This window comes from Hypanus sabinus, chromosome 13 (assembly GCF_030144855.1).
Source record: "Hypanus sabinus isolate sHypSab1 chromosome 13, sHypSab1.hap1, whole genome shotgun sequence".
Taxonomy (NCBI): Eukaryota; Metazoa; Chordata; class Chondrichthyes; order Myliobatiformes; family Dasyatidae; genus Hypanus; species Hypanus sabinus.
Genome location: NC_082718.1, coordinates 64978132 through 65001248, shown reverse-complemented (window position 1 = coordinate 65001248; position 23117 = coordinate 64978132). Strand labels below are relative to the sequence as shown.

The 23117-nt window shown below is 40.9% G+C and overlaps 1 protein-coding gene across 1 annotated transcript in view; it reads right to left on the bottom strand.

Annotated features, from left to right (window-relative positions):
* LOC132403954 (cilia- and flagella-associated protein 54-like) overlaps positions 1-23117 on the bottom strand; it is a 460583-nt gene that overhangs the window by 306893 nt on the left and 130573 nt on the right. The window contains exons 18-24 of the mRNA XM_059987831.1: positions 22743-22911; positions 16949-17002; positions 12114-12235; positions 11025-11201; positions 8263-8355; positions 7894-8079; positions 7363-7505 (exon numbers count right to left, since the gene is read on the bottom strand). Coding sequence (XP_059843814.1) covers positions 7363-7505; positions 7894-8079; positions 8263-8355; positions 11025-11201; positions 12114-12235; positions 16949-17002; positions 22743-22911 — 944 coding nt within the window. The remainder of the gene's footprint in view (positions 1-7362; positions 7506-7893; positions 8080-8262; positions 8356-11024; positions 11202-12113; positions 12236-16948; positions 17003-22742; positions 22912-23117) is intronic.

Sequence of the window (23117 nt, the reverse complement as noted above, 5' to 3'; positions counted from 1 at the left end):
CTGAACCAGCTAAAATGTATATCAAAAAACCCCCAAAACTAATCCCAACTACCTACACAATGTCCATATCCTTCCGTCTTCCTCACACTGCAATGTCTATTTAAAAGCCTCTAATATATTTGTCTCTACCACCATACCAGACGGCCCATTCCAGACATCCAGCATTCTCCGAATAAAAAAAAATCATTCCCCTCACATCCCCTTTGAACCTACACCCTTTCACCTTCAATGCATGCCCTCAGGTATTAGACATTTCTACGAAGGGAAAAAGACACTCACTGTCTACTCTATCTATGCCTCTCATAATCTTATAAACCTCTATCAGATCTTCCCTGGGCCTCCACCACTCCAGAGAAAACAACCCAAGTTTGTCCAGCCTTTCATGATAGCGCATGCCTTCTAAACCAGACAGCATCCTGGTGAACCTCTTCTGCACCCTCTACAAAGCCTCAACATCCTTCCTATATTGGGGCAACTAGAACTGTATGCAATCATCCAGATGTGGCCTAACCAGAGTTTTATAAAACTGTAATATAACCTCTCGACTTTTGAAATCAGTACCTTGACTAATAAAAGCAAACATTCCAAAAGACTTCTTAGTCACCCTATCAACATGTATAGCCCCTTTCATAGAGCTATGACCTTGATCCCAAGATCTTACCACTAACAGTGTACTGTCTCCTTGTATTTGCCCTACCAAGGTGCAACACCTGTATTCTTTGCCAGTCTTGTATACTACCCACAACTCCACAAATCTTGGTATCATCCACAAACTTACTAACCCACTATTTCATATTTCCATTTAGGTTTTTTATATACATAACAAACATTAGAGGTCCCAGCACAGATCCCTGTGAAACTCCACTAATTACAGATCTCCAGTTCGAAAAAGCCCCTTCAACCACTAACCCTCTGCTTCTATGTGCAAGTCAGTTCTGAAGCTAAACAGTCAATTCACAACAGACCCCATTCATGTTAATCTTTTGGATTAGCCTCCCATGAGGGACTTTGTCAAATGCCTTACTAAAATCCATGTAGACAACATCCACTGCTCTACCTTCATCTATCTCTCCCGTCACCTTGTCCAAATACTCAATCAAGTTGGTAAGACATGATTTGCCATGCACAAAGCCATGCTGGCTCTCCCTAATTAGAGGGAAAAGGAGAAGGGGAGTAGAGAAGTGTTCTATGTTCATGTCATCAGGTTGTTGACTACCCAGGAAGAATACAAGTTGTTACTCCTCCAACTTGAATATGGCCTCATTGCAACAGTAGAGGAGGCCATGGATAGACATATTGGAATAAGAATGAGAAATAGAATTAAAATGGGTGGCTACTGGGAGATCCCGCTTTTTCTGGTGGATGAAGCGTAGGTGCTCAGAGAAGCGGTCTCCCAATCTACATCGGGTCGCACCAATATACAAGAGACCACACCGGGAGCACCAGATACAATAAATGACCCCAACAGACTCACAGATGAAGTGCCGCCTTACCTGGACAGACTTTTTGGAACCCTGAATGGTAGTGAGGGGGGAGGTGTAGGGACAGTTGTAGCACTTGTTCTGCTTGCAAGGATAAATGCCAGGAGGGAGATCAGTGGGGAGGGATTAATGGACAAGAGAGTCGCATAGGGAGTGATCTCTTTGGAATGCAGAAAGTGGGGGTGGAGGAGAGAAAGATGTGCTTGGTGGTGGGATCCTGTTGGAGAGTAGAATTTACAAGAATTATGTGCTAGACGTGGAGGTTGGTGGGGTGGTAGGTGAGGACAAGAGGACACCTATCTCTAGTGGTGTGGTGAGAGATGTGCATAAAATGGAAGAGATGTGGTTGAGGGCAGCATTGATGGTGGAGGAAAGGAAGCCCCTTTCTTTGAAGGAGGAGGACATCTCCTTTGTTCTGGAAGGAAAAACCTCATTCTGAGAACAGTTGCAGCAGAGATGGAGGAATTGAGAGAAGGGAATGGCATTTTTACAAGTAACAGGGTGGGAAGAGGTATAATCCAAATAGCTGTGAGAGTCAGTGGGTTTATAATAGACACCAGTGGATAGGCTGTCTCCAGAGATAGAGACAGAGATATCAAGAAAGGGGAGGGAGGTATCAGAAATGTACCAGGTAGATTTGAAGGCAGGGTGGTAGCTGGGGGCAAAGCTGATGAACTTGATGAGCTCCTCATGGGTGCAGGAAGCAGCACCAATGCAGTTGTGGATGTAGCGTAGGAAAAGTTGGGGAGAGACACCAGTGTAGGCTTGGAACATAGACAGTTCTATGTAGCCGACAAAAAGGCAGGCATAGCTGGGACCCATCCAAATGCCCATAGCTTGAAGTAAGTCGGAGGAGCCAAAGGAGAAATTATTGAGAGTGAAGACAAGTTCTGCTAGGTGGAGGAGTGTGGTGGTGGAGGGGAACTGGTTAGGTCTGGTATCCAGACAGAAATGGAGAGCTTTGAGGCCTTCCTGGTGGTGGGGGTGGGGGGACAAACCACGGTTAGAGGTGTATAGGTACTGGATATCCATGGTGAAAATAAGATGCTTGGGGCCAGGGAACTTGAAATCATTGAAAAGATCAAGATCGTGTGAAGTGTCACGGATGTAGGTAGGAAGGAACTAAACCAGGAGGGATAAAACTGAGTCAAGGTTTGCAGATATAAGTTCAAAGGGGCAGGAACAAACTGAAACAATGGGTTTACCTGGACAGGCAGGTTTGTGGATATTGATTAGGAGGTAGAAAAGTGAGGTTCTGAGTGAGGGAACTATAAGGTTGGTGGCAGTGGATGGAAGATCCCCAAAGCTAATAAAATCAGTGATGGTGTTTAGAGGTCAGTCCGTCAGACTACTACAGCACCCTCCTTATCTGCAGGTTTGATGCTGAGGTTAGGATCAGTGCGGAGATAGTGCAAAGCAGTGTGTTCGGAAGGAGTGAATTAGTGAGGGGTAGTGAAGTTGATATCTCATTGTCAGATGGCAATGAAAAAGGAGACCAGAGCAGGGTGTCCAGGAAGAGAGGGAAAGTTGATGCCAGAAGAAGGAGTCATTGGTGCAAGGTGGAGAGTCCTTGCCAAAGAAGTAGACAACGAGATGGAGGCAGTGGAAGAAGAGCTCAGTGTTGTGCTAGGCGCGGAACTCACTGAGATGTGGATGCAAAGGGACAAAGATGAGGCTCTTACTGAGGACAGTATGTTCTGACTCTGGGAGGGAAGGTCGGAGGGTATGGTGAAGGAATTGGTGAAAACATCTACTTTCCTGTCTGCTCCTTCACTTACTGACCTGGTGCTCCAGTTCCCAACTCCCCTACAAAACTCGTTTAAACCCTCCTGAGCAGTATTAGCAAACCTCCCAGCCAGGATATTGGTTCCCCTTCAGCTCAGGTGCAACGTCTCCATCTTGTACAGATCACCACATCCCCCAGAAAAGATTCCAATGATGAAAGAACTTAATACCCTTCCCCCTGCACCATCTCTTCAGCCACTCATTCACCCGTGCTATCATTGCACCAGCCCATGGCATCAGGAGTAACTGGAAATTCCTACCCTTTTCTTTCCTCTAGCCTCTTTCCTAACTCTATCCTCACTGCATAGGACCCCTTCCCCTGTTCTGCCTATGTCATCGGTGCCAATATGCACCAAGGCCTCTGGCTGTTCACCCTCACCCTTGAGAATATCCTGCAACTGTTCCAATATATCCTGGACCCTAGCACCCAGGAGACAACACACCATCCTGATGTCTCTTTTGTGACAACATAATCTTCTCTCTGTCCCCCTAACTATCGAGACTCCTATCACTACCGCACTACCTGACTTTACCTTTCCCGACTGAACCTCACAGCCAGCCACAGAGCCACAAGCCTGGCAGCTGCTGCAGTTCCCTGATTGGTCATTTTCCAGCCCCCCATCCCCGAGCAGTACCCAAAGAGGTACACTTGCTGCTGAAGGGATGACCGCAGGAGATCCCTATACTCATTTGTAAATCTCCTTACCTCTCCTAGAGGGCACCCATCTACTGTCTGAAGCCTGTACTCTGGGTGTGACTACCGCCTCAAAAGTCTCATCTATAATATCTTCAGCTTCCTAAATAGTCCCGAGTATATCAAACTTCAGCTCCAACTCCTTAACCTGGTCAGTCAGGAGCTGAAGTTGGGTGCACTTTCCCTGATGTAGTCATCAGGGAAACTGTCAAGTTTAATGAACTCCCACATCTGACAGGAGGATCATTCCATTCTGCCTACTCTGTACTATCCAAAAAGGATTACCTCCTCTTATCTGTGCCTCCGTCTATTCTTGCTGAAGCCTGTTAAGCCATAGCCTTCCCACTCTATCCTTGGCACACTCCAACAATGGCTGCTCATTTGAGCAAACACAAGGAAATCTGCAGATGCTGGAAATTCAACACACACAAAATGCTGGTGGGACACAGCAGGCCAGGCAGCATCTATAGGAAGAAGCACTGTCAACATTTCGGGCTGAGATCCTTCGTCATCGACAGTGCTTCTTCCTATAGATGCTGCCTGGCCTGCTGCGTTCCACCAGCAATTTGTGTGTGCTACTCACTTGACCCTGTTTTCCTTTTATTTAGAGCTGAGTTTAGGCTTCTGACCCCGACACTTCCAACACTTGTGCAGCTGGAAAAGCTCAGCCTTACCTAAAACTGCTCCTTTTATACTTTCTCTTTTTTCTGACCTTCAGAAGGGCTCTGACACCAACACTTACTTGTGCCTGAGTTTCTGGGAAAAAAAAAGATTTACCCGAATTTGCTCCTTTTATATTCTCACTTCAACCTTCAACAGGCCTCTGACACCAGCATTTACCATGCCTGTGCAGCCTAAAAAGACTGCACTTACCTGAGTCTGCTCCTTTTATACTTTCTCTCTCTCTCCAAACCTTCGAAAGGGCTCTGACACCAACACTTATTGGTCATTAGTTATTATTATCACATGAACAGAGATAGAGTGGAAAATTTGTTTTGCATGTTATCAAAACAAGATCATTCCAAACATAAATGCATGAATGTAGTACAAATGAAAAAGCAACAACAGAATGCAGAATATAGCATGACAATCAGAGGGAGAGTGCAATGGAGGTAGACAAATTAGGTGCAAGGGCCATGTTGAATTAGATTGAGAGCTAGAGTTCATCTTTAATATACAAGAGGTCTATTCAACAGCGGGATAGAAAATGTCCTTGATACAGATTTTCAAGCTTTCAAGCTCTCTTGCCCAACGGGAGGTGGGGAGAATGACTGAATGGGAGCAGTCTTGGATTACGTTGGTTAAGGCTACATCCACACTAGACTGGATAATTTTGAAAACGCCGGTTTTGCGTGAAAACGATAGGCGTCCACACTATGTGTTTTTGAAAATATCTCTATCCACACTGAAATGGAGATTTCGGCGAATCTCTTCCTCCTGTGCATGCACAGGACACATTTACCGAAAACAAGCAACATGTTTGGTGTCAATTCTCGCAGTAAAAGTGTGTGTTTGTGTAGTTACAGACTAGAAGAACTTAAAACGACAGACAGCTGTTGGCTCTCACGCAGGAGAACTTAAAACTAATAAAAAGCAAATACTGGAGCGCACGGCGGCAACCGACAGGGAGTTCATGGACAGATTGACCCGGCTGACGACGAACATTGAAAAACTGACTAACTCTGTTGCATTAATAAAGCACCTTGTTAAATGTATAAAACATGTCTGCATCAGTGTTATCTTGTATTTCCACACAATGTTACATTAAGCTGTTACACATCTATTGTCAGAGAAGTACTTGCATAAATAGGTAAACCACCTTCATACGAGCAAGGACAGAAAACAGGGCAAGGTGAGTACAGTATACTTATTTATTCAGTAAGTTATGGGTCAAAGTATTTGGTGAGTACATTTCTAACTCTTCTGGCTTCAGTCTCTTTGCCGTCTGTTCTGAAATTGTTAGGCTGCGTTCAAGAAAACAATGAAATAGCGTGCTGCCATCTGCCAGCATTTTCAAAAGTCTCCAGTTACCCCGTCCACACTGATCTGCCTGAGCAGCATTCTCAAAAATACCCACCCTGGAAAGCATTTCTGAAAAGCTCCAGTTTCAGGGGATGAAAATGCTGTTTTAGTGTGGACAGAGGGTAATATGAAGAGAAAAAGCTTCAGTTACGGATTTATCCAGTGTAGTGTGGACACTAAGTTGCGGATCAAACACAAACCATTGATCTGTGAACATGTTTGAATCTGACTATGCAGCTGGAAAACTGACAGAGCTAGTGCTAGTGATGATAGTTATAAAATTGCCAGATTGTTATGAAAATCTAAATGGTTCACTAATGTCATTCAGGAAAGGAAATCTGTCATGCTTACCCAGTCTTGCCCATGCCTGACTCAAAACTCACCAGTCTGAATCAGAACTGCTTTCTCAGTTTAGGTAAATGAGAATGTACAACAAGGAACAGTGATGTTAACACCTTATGAATGAACAATTAGAAAATATTAATATTCAGATTTCTCACAACATAAAACCAACCAGCTCTCGATCAATCCCATCGGTCTTATTACTCTGAGTCCTGATGAAGGGACTCAGCCTGAAACGTCAACTGTTTATACTTTTCCATAGAAGCTGCCTGGCCTGCTGAGCTCATCCAGCAATTTGTGTGTGTTGCTTTGAATTTCCAGCATCTGCAGATTTTCTTCTGTTTGTGGTCCTATCACCCTAATTCATTTTCCTTGAAACTAATCTCTTGCACAAGACTATCAATTCCCTTTATTTCTGCTGCCATTCAGGGGCAATTTACAGTAGTTATTTAACTACAAATGTTTGTAAATAAACTGCATACCTTTGCAGAAAACTGAGGAAATTAAAGGCGGCACCCAAGGCCAGGGCAGAACCTAGCCTACTGGACCAGTAAGATAACAGTGCTAGTTGTTGTAACGGTATGCTGCCAATCAGGAAAAGTAGTCCCCATTTTGATACCCAGTGGAACAACACTGCATACTGTAGTCTGAAAAGCAGCTGTTTACCACGACTCTGTCTATCCCTCAGTTGCTTTTATTCTGCCCAAATGTCTGAAAGACAGAACTTTGTCTGACCTTCGGAACGTTGTGTGGTACAACGGACCTCAAAAAAAAGTGAGATTATAATCTAAATTTATAAATGGAACCATATTAAGAGAAAAAGGAGTTTCCAAAAATATTGCATTTATTTAGATAGGAGTTACAAGGGATGATGCAACATATAGTTAAGCAGGTAAAAATAAATCTGCCTTTGGGCTTAAATTCTATTTGCTTTTTTGGATCAGATATGAAAATTGTGCTTCCTAAGAAGCCTAATGCTATTTAAATTTACCTTGAGCTGAACAAGATATGAGGGAGAAAGGATTCAGGAATTTGTACCTTTTCTGAGTGATGTACCATTCTGTTTTGTTCAAAGTATACCATGGATCTGGAGGAGGTAGAGATACTTCTGAGATAAAGTGATCCCACAGTACTGAGAAAGCTGCCTTTGCTACTGGATAATGGCCCAACTGATATGCTGTCTAAATAAAATGAAAACCAATTGAAGCATAACATCTTCTGAGAAAAAAATGCTCTCAAAATGATATGGTTATATTCTTATGAACACTAAGAATACAATCAATTTATTATTTGTAGCATACTTATATCAATCTGCTGTAACACTTGACAATGTTTGGATAACTACATGACAGAAGCACACAGAATTAAAAGGGACAAAGGCGTCTAAAACTAAAAGGTTAGAAGGGATTTAAGTAGGAATTTTATCACTACAGCGTGAGAGGAGGAGAGGGGGAGAGGGAAAGAGGGAGAGGGAAAGAGAGAGATGCCAATTTATTGTTACTAATCTACAACCACACATAAAAGGCGCTAAAGGAAGTCACCCATCTTATAATTAGAGAGCAGTTTTACCTGACAAAGATAGGTCCATGTTGTAAAAATGGAAAGTGGATGATATGCTAGAATTGGCTTTGTTGTCTGCCCAATTCCTTTTCCAATGATTTTTCCATCTTTTGAATAAGCAGCAACAGCAAAGATGTACTTTTCATTAGGTTCAAGTCCTTTTACTGCCAGTGAACAATCTTCAAAAGCTGGTACCTATCGGTAAAGGAAAAATATTTTCCACAGTATTTCAGACTATATTATTTCACACGAATTAGCTGGTAAAATACAGAATATTTAAAGGCTAATTCCATATTAAAATGAATAAATATAAATTGCATAAGTCTAGATATCATAGGATGCTTATCCATGGCATGTGCTTTGTTTATGTTTAGGTACCTCTTGTCCTGTACCCTGAAGGTGGAAATCCTTCAGCCTGACTTTGAGAATAGATCCTGTTGCACTACAACCAAATACTCGATACCAAGAAACCTCAAAAAAAGACAGAAAAAAAAAGTTTATTTTAGTACTTAGAAATATAAAAACAAGAGATTTCAGTTAATTGGGCCAGCAGTCAAAAGGGGCAGTTGCTTATTTGGGACAACTCAAAGAACAAAAACTAATCAAGAAAATAGCCGAGATTTCCTTTGTTTATTTGGGATTCTATACCGCTTAATTGAGACAAGAGACTGTTGTCAAATAACTTTTCTTCACATCAGACAAATGCATTTGTGTGGCCGATAAACATTACATCATGCTTAGTGCGAACATTTCTTAAAATAGCGTCAGTTGCATGAGCTTGTCATCAAATATCAGTGATTTTTGTACCTGATAGTGAGAAATAAAGAGTGAGACAGTTCAGAACTGTTTTGCTCACTGTGGCTTCATGCATTCAGGCTTGGAGATACCAGAAATGGCCAGAAGAGGAAATGAAAATGAACTTCAACAAGGTGGGAACTATAAAGAATTTGAAGGCATTAATAATCATCTTGAATGTTGCAATGAAAATGAAGATTTGGAAGATGCAACCACTGAAAGTATTGCACAAAGGCAGTTCATGATCTGCACGAGGTGTCTACTCTGATTTTGTTCATTTACAACTAACTAAGAGAACACTGCAAGGTACATTGGATGACTTCCTCCTTCAATATCTATTAAGAACTAATGTACAGTTTTATAGTACTGCAGTAAGTATTGGTGGTATTTTAATTTGATCTGTATTTCATTTAAATACTGTACATAATTTGTTACTCAGTTATATAGTAATTTGTCTTTTTTATACCTTTTTACCTATTTCCATGAAACTCTGGTTAATTGGGGCAATGGAAACAGCTGCTTAATTGGGCCAAAATGTACTGGTCTCAATGTGTCCCAGTTAACTGCAATCCACTGTATAAATTGATTGGTTAAATTGTAATTCTAGGTTTTAAATTTGCCACCTTGCATTAGGCTACTCTAATGTCAAACAAATTAAGAGAGTTTAACAAAGAATATGGTGGAGGAGGTTAAAAAGTCACTTCGCAGTATTCTGCACTGCTAAACCCTTCAACAACCAGATCACATCTTCATCAATCTTCCCAAATGCCTTTGCAGCAGTTGTCAATTTACATAACTAATAACTTCTGTGCAAAGGGTGGTAAACTTCAAAGGCAAGCTAATTTGCTTCAATTTTCTACCTGAAACACTTAAATTCATCAAATACTTTATGAAAACAATCAGAATTTTTTGGACTGAATTTCACATATTCAATTTTTTTTTAAGATTTGAGCAGATTTTGAGGTATTCCTGTTACTCCTAAAATCACACTGACAACAGGTGCAAGTAGCTGAGATCAGTATATATGTTTATAGCTTCCACAGAACATTTGTCCAACATTTCCCACTATCAACATTAAGATAATCAGTCTGCAACTGCAAATTTTTTGTGCCAACTGCACGTCAATTTTCCTAATAAACTACTTTTACACTTGCTGCAATATGACCCAGAAGATATAAAGATACCTAATCCATGCAATTTTAGAACTGCACAATTAATTTCTGTAGGTGCAATGAATTGGACTTAAAATAAATAAAATTTGAAAACTTAAGAAGAAAATTATGAATATCCAAATTATCTGTTTCTTTTAGCCATTAATCCAGCCACTAATGGAACAGACAACCCACCCTGCAAAAACTCATTTCAGGGAGGTAGCACCACCACTCCGCCCCCCACAACCCCATATCCACCCCACCTCCCAGTCGACCTCCAAGGCTGCATGTAATTACGAAAGAACACAACAATTTGTTTGATCACATATTGAAACTATACACACAGACACACACACACACACACACACATATATATATATATATATATATATATATATATATATATTCCTTGTTGAGTATTTTGTTGGCACTCTCGATGCTAATAGCAAAATGCTAATGCAAATAGCTTTTCTATTTCTTTTGCAAACTTTCCTTGTACTGTGATGTGGATTGCTTGGCAGATTTGAGCATTTTGCCAGAAGTCTCAACCTCATAGTCTGTGTCAATGAATTTGTTAATTTTGCAAGACATCAGATTCACAAGTGTTTTGTGAGACAGCCGTCTTCTGAATTCTGTCTTAATGTGACGCACCATGCTGAACGCCCTTTCTAAAAGCATATCCTTATTATATGTCTTATGCATGTCATTATTTTTGACCCCTATTAGGCAGGGGTACACGCTGGGGTGAAGTACATTTTATATATTTTTTGGAACACTCTGCCATGGTGCTGCAGGACACTAAACTGAACTGATGGACAATGAAAGAGAGATAGAGGTCGACTGTAATGCCTGCCCACAGAGAAAACTGATAGGTCTACCTAGCACAAAGAGAGACCAATCAGGATGGATATATAAATAAATATAAATACACATATACACACACACACACACCTCCCTCTCCCTCTCCCTCTCCCAAAAAATTCAATTTCCGGAATATTGTACATAATTTGCAGGTGTCAGGGAGCCACTATCAATATGCAGGAGTTCCCAGAACTTCCGGGAGAGGTGGGATGTCTGCTAGAATAAAATTAAAACTGTTATAAAATTTTTCATTTTGACTCTTACAAAAATAGTGATACCTCTTATACATTAGTAACAACACAATCTAAAAAGACACTTTAAAAATGTGTCAACCTTTTCAGATGAAGCAAAAGGAGCTGGTTTGAATATCATAGAATTGTGTGTCCTGGACACCAGGATGGGGGCTGGTACAACATCAAACTCCGTGTTATCAGAAGAATCCTTCCGTGTATTTAACAAATATAGTTTCTTCTCCTCAGCTTCAGCTTTCTGTAGAAGAGTAGCAGCTTCCTGCAAAATGAAATACTTTCCTTTAAGACTTGTCATTTGAAGAAATCATTTTAATACTTAACCAATTATGATTAACAGGATCATCTTTTTCTTCATGATGTTTGGACATCTATGTTAAATTATGCACTTAAATTAATATTAAGACAGTAATGATGTTTGGGCATATGAACACCCACTGGCAATACATTGCATGTTGGCATAGGATTATATTATGCACATGAACAGAGTTTTCCCAAAGCTTACAATAAAGTTATGGTGGAGTAATATGGAGGGCTATGGTCCAGGTGTGGTTCCATGGGACAAGGCAGAATAACAGTTTAGCATTGACTAGATGGGACAAAGGGACTGTTTCTGTGTTGTGGTGCTCTATAAATCTATGAGACAATGTGAAGGATGTGAAGAGTGAGGACAGAGTGAGATTAGACTGTGCTAAATGATACAGGACATGATAAATAAGTGAGTTTATATTGGGTGTGCATATAAAAGTATTTGGTAGTAAAGATAAAATAAGATTGGAATGTGTAGAACATAAAAAGATAGGTAGACATAATTATGACACATTGTATAAGGTATCAAATTGCCCACACTCCATCAATGAAAAGATTAAAAATAACTAAGTTGCGAAGACCTTAATGGAGGAACAGAGGAATCATATATTTTGAATTGCATGTTGGTGCGTGGCCAAGTGGTTAAGGCTTTGGGCTGGCGATCTGAAGGTCGTAAGTTCGAGCGTCAGCCAAGGCAGCATGTGTGTCCTCGAGCAAGGCACTTAACTACACACTGCTCCTGCATGTTTATAGCCCAGTGGTAGCGGTTGGTGCAGTATGGACAAGACAAGACAAGAATGTTATAAAGGTCTGTGAATACCGTAACATTAATAAAGAACTCTTTCTGTATGTGAGCAGCAATTACCTCAAAAAGACTTTTTTGCAAGGCATAGTCATCTTCTTTACTATGTAACGACAACACTTTTTGTATTAGAAATAGTGCCTTCAACACTTTGTTCTTCTTCACCTTCTTAATGATGTCTGCTTCTGATTGGACAAAAATAAAAACCACATCACAGAGCAAACCATTCAGTCTGTTCAGTCCAACCATTTAGACAAGGGATCCCAACCATTTTATGCCACGGGCCCCTAACATTCACTAGGTTGGGAACCCCTGCTTTAGAAAAAAAAATCCAATTATAATCTGCTTTCCAGCCTTCTCCTAACAGAGGTGGAAATCTTTTCCTTTCAGAGACTTACTCAACTTTCTATAAATTCTGAAAATTATAGAAGCTGCAGGTAAGACTATAAGACATTGGAGCAGAATTAGGCCATTCAGCCTATTGAGTCTGCTCTGCCATACCACTATGGCTGATTTATTATCCCTCTCGACCCCATTCTCCTGCCTGCTCCCCATAAATTTTGACTTATTTCTGCCCATTATGCTGCTGGTGCTTAGGGCAACAATGAAAGCTCTGGGGGGTGTTCAGGGCTTCCTTCAACATATCAGAAGCTTCTGCTTGGAGTTCACTAATGTCAGTCATGCAAGTCCTGGGTGGAGACTCAGGAATACCATCGCACTCACATGTAGAAGCAATCTTCATTGCTGTTTTCGTAACAATTTTGCTTTATCAGAGGGTTGTTCATCCTGAGCTGAACCCCCAAACCTGGAGGATCAGTGGACCACTCTTAGTCTGGCCTCTACCCTTTGACCTGTTTGGCATGGGTGACCCTATCAAGAGCCAAAGCTGAAAGCCCTGACTCCAGCCAACGTAGCTCTATGGGTCATTAAGGGACAAAGCCTTCAAACCCTATAACAAGGTTGTGGTCCTCTCGGAGGCATAACCTTTGATACCCTGATTAATCAACCTCTGCCAAAAATATATCCAATGACTTGGGCTGCACAGCCACCTGTGGCAATGAATTCTACAGAGTCACCACCCTCTAGCTCAAGAAATTTTGCCTCATCTCTGTTCTAGATGGATGTCCCTCTATTCTGAGACTGTGCTAGATTCCCACACTATAGATGCTGGAATCCAAAATGAAAACAGATCCTTCAACCTGAAACTAACTCTGTTTCCATACGACCATAAGATATAGGAGCAAAATTAGGTCATTTGGCCCATCGAGTCTGCTCCTCCATTTCATCATGGCTGATACAATCTTCCTCTCAGCCCCAATCTCTTGCCTTTTCCCTGTATTTCTTCATGCCCTGAACAATCAAGAATTTATAAACCTCTGCCTTAAAGACCAGAAGCTGTGTCCTCAAGTCTGACACTCTCCCACCATAGGAAACACCCTCTCCACATCCACTCTATCAAGGCTTTTCACTATTTGATAGGCTTCAATGAGGTCACCCCTCATTCTTCTGAGTTCCAGCAAATATAGGCCCAGAGCCATCAAACGCTCTTCATATGAGAAGCCATTCAATCCTGGAATCATTTTCATGAACCTCGTTTGAAACCTCTCCAATTTCAGCACATGCTTTCTTAGATATAGGGTCCAAAACTGTTCACAATACTCCAAGTGAGGCTTTATAAAGTCTCAACAAACATCACATGCTTGTTTTCATATTCTAGTCCTCTTGAAATGAATTCTAACATTACATTTGTCTTCCTCACCACAGACTCAAACTGCAAATTAACCTTTAGGGAATCCTGCACAAGGATAACCAAGTCCCTTTACACCCCAGTTATCCTTATTTTCACTCCGTTTAGAAAATAGTAGACACTTTCATTTTTTCTACCAAAGTGCATGACCATACACTTCCTGACATTGTATTCCATCTGCCATTTCTTTGCCAATTCTCCTAACCTGTCCTTCTACTTCCTCAAAAATACCTTCCCCTCCACCTATCTTCATATTTGTCTACAAACTTTGCTACAAAGCCATCAATTCCATCATCCAAATCATTGACATATAACTGTTTAATCCGTGCTCGAATCTTTCTTGTAAGACCAAAGGCTTGCAGCTTGTTAAGCAGATTCATGTGTGGACCTTGTCAAAGGCCTTCAGAAAATCCAAGTACAGAACATCAAGCAATTCTCCTTTGTCTATCCTGCTTGTTATTTCTTCAGAGAATTCAAACAGATTTGTCAGGCAAGACCTTCCCTTGAGGAAATTATGCTGACTACGGCCTATTTTATCATGAACCTCCAAGTGCTCTGAGACCTCATTCTTAATAATTGATTCTAACATCTTCCCAACCAATAAGGTCAGACCAACTGGCCTATAGTTTCCTTTCTGCTGTCTCTTTCACTTCTTGAAGAGTGAAATGACATTTGGAATTTTCCAGTCTTCCAGAACCATTGCAGAATCTAATGATTCTTGGAAGATCATTACTAATGCCTCCAGACTCTTCAGCCACCTCTTTCAGAAGACTGGTGTGTACACCATCTGGTCCAGGTGACTTATCTCCCTTCAGACCTTTCAGCTTCCCAAAGACCTTCTCTCTAGTTATGATAACTTCACACACTTCTGCCCCCGACACTCTTGAACTTCCACCATACTGCTAGTGTCTTCCACAGTGAAGACCGATGCAAAATACATACTCAGTTCATCCACCATTTCATTGTTCCCCATTACTACCTCTCTGCATCATTTTTCAGTGGTCCAATATCTATTCTCACCTCTCTTTTACACTTTATGCATCTGAAGAAACCTTTGGTATGCTCTTTAATATTATTGGCTCCCTTACTTTCATATTCCATCTGTAACTTCTTAATGACCTTTTTAGTTGCCTTCTGTTAGTTTTTAAAAGCTTTCCCTTCCTCTAACTTCCCACAAATTATTGCTTTATTGCATGCCCTCTCTTTGGCTTTAATGTTGGCTTTGACCTCTCTTGTTAGCCACAGTTGTGTCATCTTTCCTTCAGAATACTTCTTCCTCTTTGGGATGTATAATGGATCGATAGATAGATACTTTATTGATCCGTGCCTTTAAAATTGCTTCCAGATATCCTGGATGTTTTCGATGTTTTCTGCAAAGTTGTATTCACTTTCACTACTATTTCAGAAGTTTATTCCAGATACTATGTATTGACTGATTAAAAAAGACTGCTTTCATTTCATCTGATACTGTTGCCAAATATCTTCACTTTACATCCCTTAGTTCTTTATTATTCCATCAATGGGAGGAGTTTCTGTCTAGCTATTCTGTCAATGCCCTTCACGATTATCATTCAGCACCAAGCAATTAAAAAGTGGCTGATCATGAAGTGAAATATCATAATGCCCATTCTATGTAATTACATAAATCTCTGGAAATTTATTCAGACATGTCTTAGTGTGAGTAATGCTCACACATGTCTGTTGTGATTTCCCTTACAAACATGTGTCCAATTATGCCATTGACCAGGCATCACACACCACATAGCATTTTGTTGGGAACTATAGGCTATGGTACCACAGTTCAATCAGGAATCCCGACAAGATAAATGTTTTACTTACCTTTTATTCTTCATGGACAATGCCCTCAATGTTGTTCACACCCCCAGGCCGCAATCAACCACCTGCCCCAACCACCAATTACTCCACAGCCCAAATTCCAAACCTGACCTTGACTACAGCTGAACTCCAGCCCAGTCCATGCCTCTTCTGCATCTCAGACTTGATCCAACCCCAGATCACTATCAAGTCTGACCACAGGTCTTTGTAATCCTCGGTGAAAAGAACCTGGGCACCACCACAATTACAGCAATGAGCCCACAATCTCCTTGCTCAACTTCTGAATTATAATAGGATCGAGGGTAAAGGGAGAGTGTGTAAAAGTAGTGAAGGCAATATTGGATTAGCCTAATCTTTTGAATGGCAGTGCAGAGAAGAGGGTTGAATGGCTTCATCTTGCTTCTATTTCTTCTTCTAATGCAGCACACAACAACAACATTGCACACCCATTGGAAAAGTTAGTGGAACCGAAAGCTGACACATCCCAGTGGCTTATGACCTGCATCCAAGGGTAGTGAAGATGATGGCAATGGTGCCTTTTTAAGCAACTGTATTTAGTTTACTTTCCTCAAAATCTCTACCAAAATTATAATACACCAGAATTATAAAAATGACCAGCTGGGTGCCTACTGTTGGAATCAGTTTTTTTTTTAATACTTTTTGCAAGATATTGGTTGAAATAATGCAAGAATAAGATCATAGTTTTAATTGTGTCAGTAAAAGAATAACATAATTAGTATTATAACAATTTGTATCATGTATTTTTCTACAGTATGTGGTGATTTGTCCCCACTTACTGGCAGAAGGCGGTAAAGCAGTTACATATACTTTTTCATTGGCGAAGTGTTAGCTTGCCACATGCTATGATTATGCAACAGTTGATTGGTTTATTCTTATCTAAGGAATTTCTGTTATTTGGATCATAAAGCTAATAGATTTTTCAAAAGTGCCATCTCTTCACTGAATCTGCTTTGCTTCTCATCTCCTCATATGCTTTGTTTCTTGTTTAAAATTCAAAATAAATTATCATGAAAAATCAATTACAATACACTTCAGAATTATAAACATGACCACCTGAGTGCTTACTGTTGGAATCAGTTGTTTTTTGAGCAAGTTTCTTGCTCATTCCTGAACTCCTAAAGGAATCCAGGAATCAAAAATTACTGAGATCTGACACTACATAATAAAAACTAATGAAAAAGTGCTATCCACTAATAATTTTTCTTAAGTCTTATTCAGTTTTGCTATACTTTCATCATCACAATACCTTAAATTGCACTTATTGATTTCTACATATGAATTTGCTTGGACTTACCTGTTGATCCAGTACTACTGGTTCCCTGATCACCACTTTTGGAATTCAGTAAATCTTCAATAGACAACAAGGGAAAAGTTAGAATGGAGAGTATTAACCACTGATTAGCAATTAATTATCCCACTAATTTACCAATTCTCATTAATGCTGGTGACTGTCACACCATTTTCAATACAAATTAATTTACTTCTCTGCTTTCACCATTCTCTTTCCTCATATAAAAGATCAATCTCTTATTTCAGCAATAATTACAAAGAATGACATCCAGAATGACAACTAGTCTTTGGCAGCACTGTGACACAGCTGATAGAGCCATTGCCTCACAGCACCAGAGCCCCAGGTTCAATTCTAACTCGGGTGCTGTCAGTATGGAGTTTGTATATTTTTCCTGTAACTGCATAGATTTCCTCTGGATGCTCCAATTTCCTCACGCATCCCTAAAATATGCAGCTGGTAGTTTAACTAGACACTGTAACACTCCAAGAGAGTATGTGAGTGATAGAATCTGCGGCGTTGAACAGAATATAAAGGGAATAAAAAATAGGAATAACATTAGATTAGATGATGACACCAAGACTGGGAGTGTAATGAATAGCAAGGAAGACGATCATAGATTGTAGCATGATCTGGACCAGCTGGAAAAATGGGCTGAAAAATGGTAGGTGAAATTTAATGAGGTATTGCACTTTGGTAGGACACCAGAGTAGGTCTTACACAGTGAGCAGTAGAGCACTGAGATGTGTAGTAAAACAAAGGGATCTGGGAATACAGGTCTATAATTAATTAAAAGTGAAGTTGCAGGTAAATAGGGTCATAAAGAAAACCTTTGGCACTTTGGCCTTCATAAATCAAAGTACTGAGTACAGGGGATGGGATGTTATGTTGAAGTTGTATAAAACCTAATTTTGGGTATTGTGTGCAGTTTTGGTTACTTACCAGCAGGAAAGAGGTAAATAAGGTTGAAAGAGTACAGAGAAAATTTACAAGGATGTTGCCAGGTCTAGAGGACCTGAATTATAAGGAAAAATTGAATAGGTTAGGACTTTATTCATTGAGAGGAGATTTGATAGGGGTATACAAAATCATGAGAAATATAGACAGGATAAATACAAGCAAGCTTTTTCCACTGAGGTTAGGTGGGACGACAACTAGAGATCATGGGTTAAGGGTGAAAGGTAAAAAGTTTAAGAGGAACTTAGGGGGAAACTTCTTCACTAGAGGGTGAAGATTGTGGAAGAAGTGGTGCATGCGAGCTCGATTGCAACATTTAAGAGAAGGTTGGATAGGTACATGGATAGTAGGGTTATGGAGGGCTATGGTTCCGGTACAGGTCAATGGAAATAGGCAGTTTAAATGGTTCAGCATGAACTAGGTGGGACAAAGGGCATGTTTCTGTGCTGTGCTTTTCTATGATTTTATGACTCTAGTGTAAAATTGGCATTTTATGATAGTGCGGACCCAATGGGCCTGCTTCTGGGATGTACACAAAAAGGAAACCCATGCAGTCACGGGGCGACTTACGGACAGCAGCAGAATTGAACCTGGGCCAATGGTTCTGCAATAACATTATGCAAACCGCTACACTACCATGCCACTCATTTTTCAGGTCTTTTCTCAGGGAGGGGTAGCTTAAAACTACAAGGTACAGATTTAAGGCAAGGGGATAGATTTAAAAGAGACCTGAGAGGCAACTTTTTTCACACACAGGTTGTTGGGTTTATTGGATAAGCTGCCAGAGAAGTGGCAGAAACATGTACAATTACAATATTTAAAGGACATTTGGACAGAGACATGGATAGGAAAAGGTATAGAGGAATATCAGTCAAAACACACCGATCTGCGTGATTCTACCTGCTGCAGAGACTGCCCTGTGTGTGGTCACACAGATGATACATGCCACAGATTATTGCTGTCAAATGTCACTTTATCACTGCATTCAAACTTCAGAGAGGTATTCTGCTCAAGAAGGTGACCAATTTGTTTGCACCCAGTGAGGAGCACAGCATGACAGGGGCTGTTTCAGGGTGCTGAGTAATTAATTTTTCAGTAATATTTGAGTAAAATTCTAAATATTTTGTTTAATTAAGCATTCTTTGTTTGTTCACATAATTCATTACAGGTTATATCTAAAAGCACATGAAAGGCATACAGCATTACGCCACCATGTCATAAGCATGTGTGTAAGGTAAAGTAAGTAAGAAGGAAGTGGACGTGTTTTTCCCAGTTCTCTTGTGTTTTTCTTTTGATTAGTTTTGTGTTTTGGAGTTACTAAACATAATACTGGGGAATGAGGTAGCCCAGTTGTCAGTGAGAGAACACACCTATTGTATCATAAAGTTTAACTTAATAATAAAGGATGTAAAGTGCAATTTAAATTGCAACTGCTTAATTGGAGGAGGACGTCGACAGGGTAACAAAGGATCTGCCCAAGGTGAAATGGAATCAAAACATAGCAGGTCAAACTCTAATGGAACAATGGATGACCTTTCAAGAGACAGTTCAGGTGCTGGCTGTGTACAATTCCCATAAGGGGGAAATAAAACTGTATCAACTAATCCAAGAACTCCATGAATGAAAACAGTTGAAAATTTAATGAAGCAAATGAAAGCAAATGAATAATTCGTGAGAAACAAGCTGATAAAATAAGCTGAGAGATGAAAACGAAAATAAGATTAAATGTATTGAGAACAGGAATTTTCCTGAATTTAAACTGAAAAGCCGTCTGTTGACATGCAAGATACAGATAGAAAGAGGAAGGACAAGGGTGTCATTGTGCAACAACTGTACTTCTACATAGAGCCTTTTTAGACCCGAAAAAACTATCTTAGCGAACAATTACAAGAGCTGCAAGAAAACATTAAGGGAAACATTAAGGTGATGAACTGAGAGCTTGGATACATACATGGAATTATGATGCAGTGGCCATAACAGAGACTTGGCTGGCACCAGGGCAGGAATGGATTCTCAATATTCCTGGATTTCAGTGTTTTAAAAGGGATGGGGGGGGGGGAAGGGCGAGGAGGGGTGGCATTACTGGTCAGGGATACTATTATAGCTACAGAAAGGGTGGGTAATGTAGCTGGATCCTCTTTTGAGTCAGTATGGGTGGAAGTCAGGACCAGGAAGGGAGCAGTTACTCTATTGGGAGTATTCTATAGGCCCCCTGGTAGCAGCAGAGATACCGAGGAGCAGATCGGGAGGCAGATTTTGGAAGGGTGCAAAAATAACAGGGTTGTTATCATGGGTGACATTAACTTCCCTAATATTGATTGGCACCTGATTAGTTCCAATGGCTTCGATGGGGCAGAGTTTGTTAAGTGTGTCCAGGACAGATTCCTGTCACAGTATGTTGACAGGCCGACTAGGGGGAATGCCATACTGGATCCAGTATTAGGTAACGAACCGGGTCAGGTCACAGATCTCTCAGTGGGTGAGCATCTGGGGGACAGTGACCACTGCTCACTGGCCTTTAGCATTATCATGGAAAAGGATAGGATCAGAGAGGACAGGAAAATTTTTAATCGGGGAAGGGCAAATTATGAGGCTATAAGGCTAGAACTTGCAGGAGTGAACTGGGATGATGTTTTTGCAGGGAAACGTACTATGGACATGTGGTCGATGTTTAGGGATCTCTTGCAGGATGTTAGGGATAAATTTGTCCCGGTGAAGAAGATAAAGAATGGTGGGGTGAAGGTACCATGGGTGACAAGTGAGGTGGAAAATCTAGTCAGGTGGAAGAAGGTAGCATACATGAGGTTTAGGAAGCAAGGATCAGATGGGGCTATTGAGAAATATAGGGTAGCAAGAAAGGAGCTTAAGAAGGGGCTGAGGAGAGCAAGAAGGGGACATGAGAAGGCCTTGGCGAGTAGGGTAAAGGAAAACCCCAAGGCATTCGTCAATTATGTGAAGAGCAAAAGGATGACAGGAATGTAAGGACTGATTAGAAATAAAGGTGGGAAGATGTGCCTGGAGGCTGTGGAAGTGAGTGAGGTCCTCAATGAATACTTCTCTTCAGTATTCACCAATGAGAGGGAACTTGATGACGGTGAGGACAATATGAGTGAGGTTGAAGTTCTGGAGCATGTTGATATTAAGGGAGAGGAGGTGTTGGAGTTGTTAAAATACATTAGGACAGATAAGTCCCCAGAGCCTGATGGAATATTCCCCAGGCTGCTCCACAAAGCGAGGGAAGAGATTGCTGAGCCTCTGTTAGGATCTTTATGTCCTCATAGTCCACAGGAATGGTACCGGAGGATTGGAGGGAAGTGAATTTTGTCCCCTTGTTCAAAAAAGGTAGTAGGAATAGTCCAGTTAATTATAGACCAGTGAGCCGTACGTCTGTGGTGGGAAAGCTGTTGGAAAAGATACGTAAAGAAAGGATCTATGAGCATTTAGAGAACCATAGTCTGCTCAGGGATAGTCAGCATGGCTTTGTGAAGGGCAGATTGTGTCTGACAAGCCTGTTAGATTTCTTTGAGGAGGTGACCAGGCATATAGATGAGGGCAGTGCAGTGGATGGGCTCTACATGGATTTTAGTAAGGCATTTGACAAGGTTCCACATGGTAGGCTTATTCAGAAAGTCAGAAGGCATGGCATCCAGGGAAGTTTGGCCAGGTGGATTCAGAATTGGCTTGCCTGCAGAAAGCAGAGGGTCGTGGTGGAGGGAGTACATTTGGATTGAAAGGTTGTGACTAGTGGTGTCCCACAAGGATTGGTTCTGGGACCCCTACTTTTCGTGATGTTTATTAACAACCTGGATGTGGGGGTAGAAAGGTGGGTTGGCAAGTTTGCAGACAACACAAAGGTTGGTGGTGTTGTAGATAGTGTAGAGGATTGTCAAAGATTGCAAAGAGACATTAATAGGATGCAGAAATGGGCTGAGAAGTGGCAGATGGAGTTCAACCTGGAGAAGTGTGAGGTGGTACACTGGAAGGAAAATGCCAAGGGAGGGTACAAAGGAAATGGCAGGGTACTTGGCAGTGTGGAGGAGCAGAGGGATCTGGGAGTACATGTCCACAGATCCCTGAAGGTTGCCTCACAGGTAGATAGAGTAGATAAGAAAGCTTATGGGGTGTTAGCTTTCATAAGTCGAGGGATAGAGTTTAAGAGTCATGAGGTAATGATACAGCTCTATAAAACTCTGGTTAGGCCACACTTGGAGTACTGTGTCCAGGTCTGGACACGTCACTATAGGAAGGATGTGGAAGCATTGGAAAGGGTACAGAGGAGATTTACCAGGATGCTGCCTGGTTTAGAGAGTATGCATTATGATCAGAGATTAAGGGAGATAAGGCTTTACTCTTTGGAGAGAAAGAGGATGAGAGGAGACATGATAGAGGTATACAACAGATTAAGAGGAATAGATAGAGTGGACAGTCAGTGCCTCTTCCCCAGGGCACCACTGCTCAATACAAGAGGACGTGGCTTTAAGGTAAGGGGAGGGAAGTTCAAGCAGGATATTAGAGGAAGGCTTTTTACTCAGAGAGTGGTTGGTGTGTGGAATGCACTGCCTGAGTCAGTGGTGGAGGGAGATACACTAGTGAAGTTTAAGAGACTACTAGACAGGTATATGGAGGAATTTAAGGTGGAAGGAGGATATACGGGAGGCAGGGTTTAAGGGTCGGCACAACATTGTGGGCTGAAGGGCCTGTACTGTGTTGTACTATTCTATGTTCTATGAAACCTAATTGCACAAATAAAATATTTTGTTAATGTACAATCTTAAATACTACAAAATTATAATGCTCTACTAAAGTCTTGCTTTGTAGAGATACAAAAACAATGATGACTAACCAAGGTTTATTTTTAGCAGTTTAAATGCCACTCTGTAATAAACCTTAAAAAGCTCCAGGTGCAAATCCATGATAAGACTCTGCATTGCTCTTGCTCTATAAGAATCTCCTTTTTGTATTTCATCTTGTTCTTGTGGATCTGATTCACAGGCTGCCTTCTGATTAAATTCCTGTTAGAGAAACCAAAGCAAAATAAATTTAACAGTGCAATAAAAATAAGTAAGAAACAAGATGTAGGTGCAGCAATATTTTTTTCCAATTTCTGATTTAGAATCCCCAAGTTTAACCCAGAAGGAACTGCAATAAACTACCATGGCTATCACATACAAACATATCTTCAAAATTCCAACTCCAGCCTTATACATTATGCCTTCTT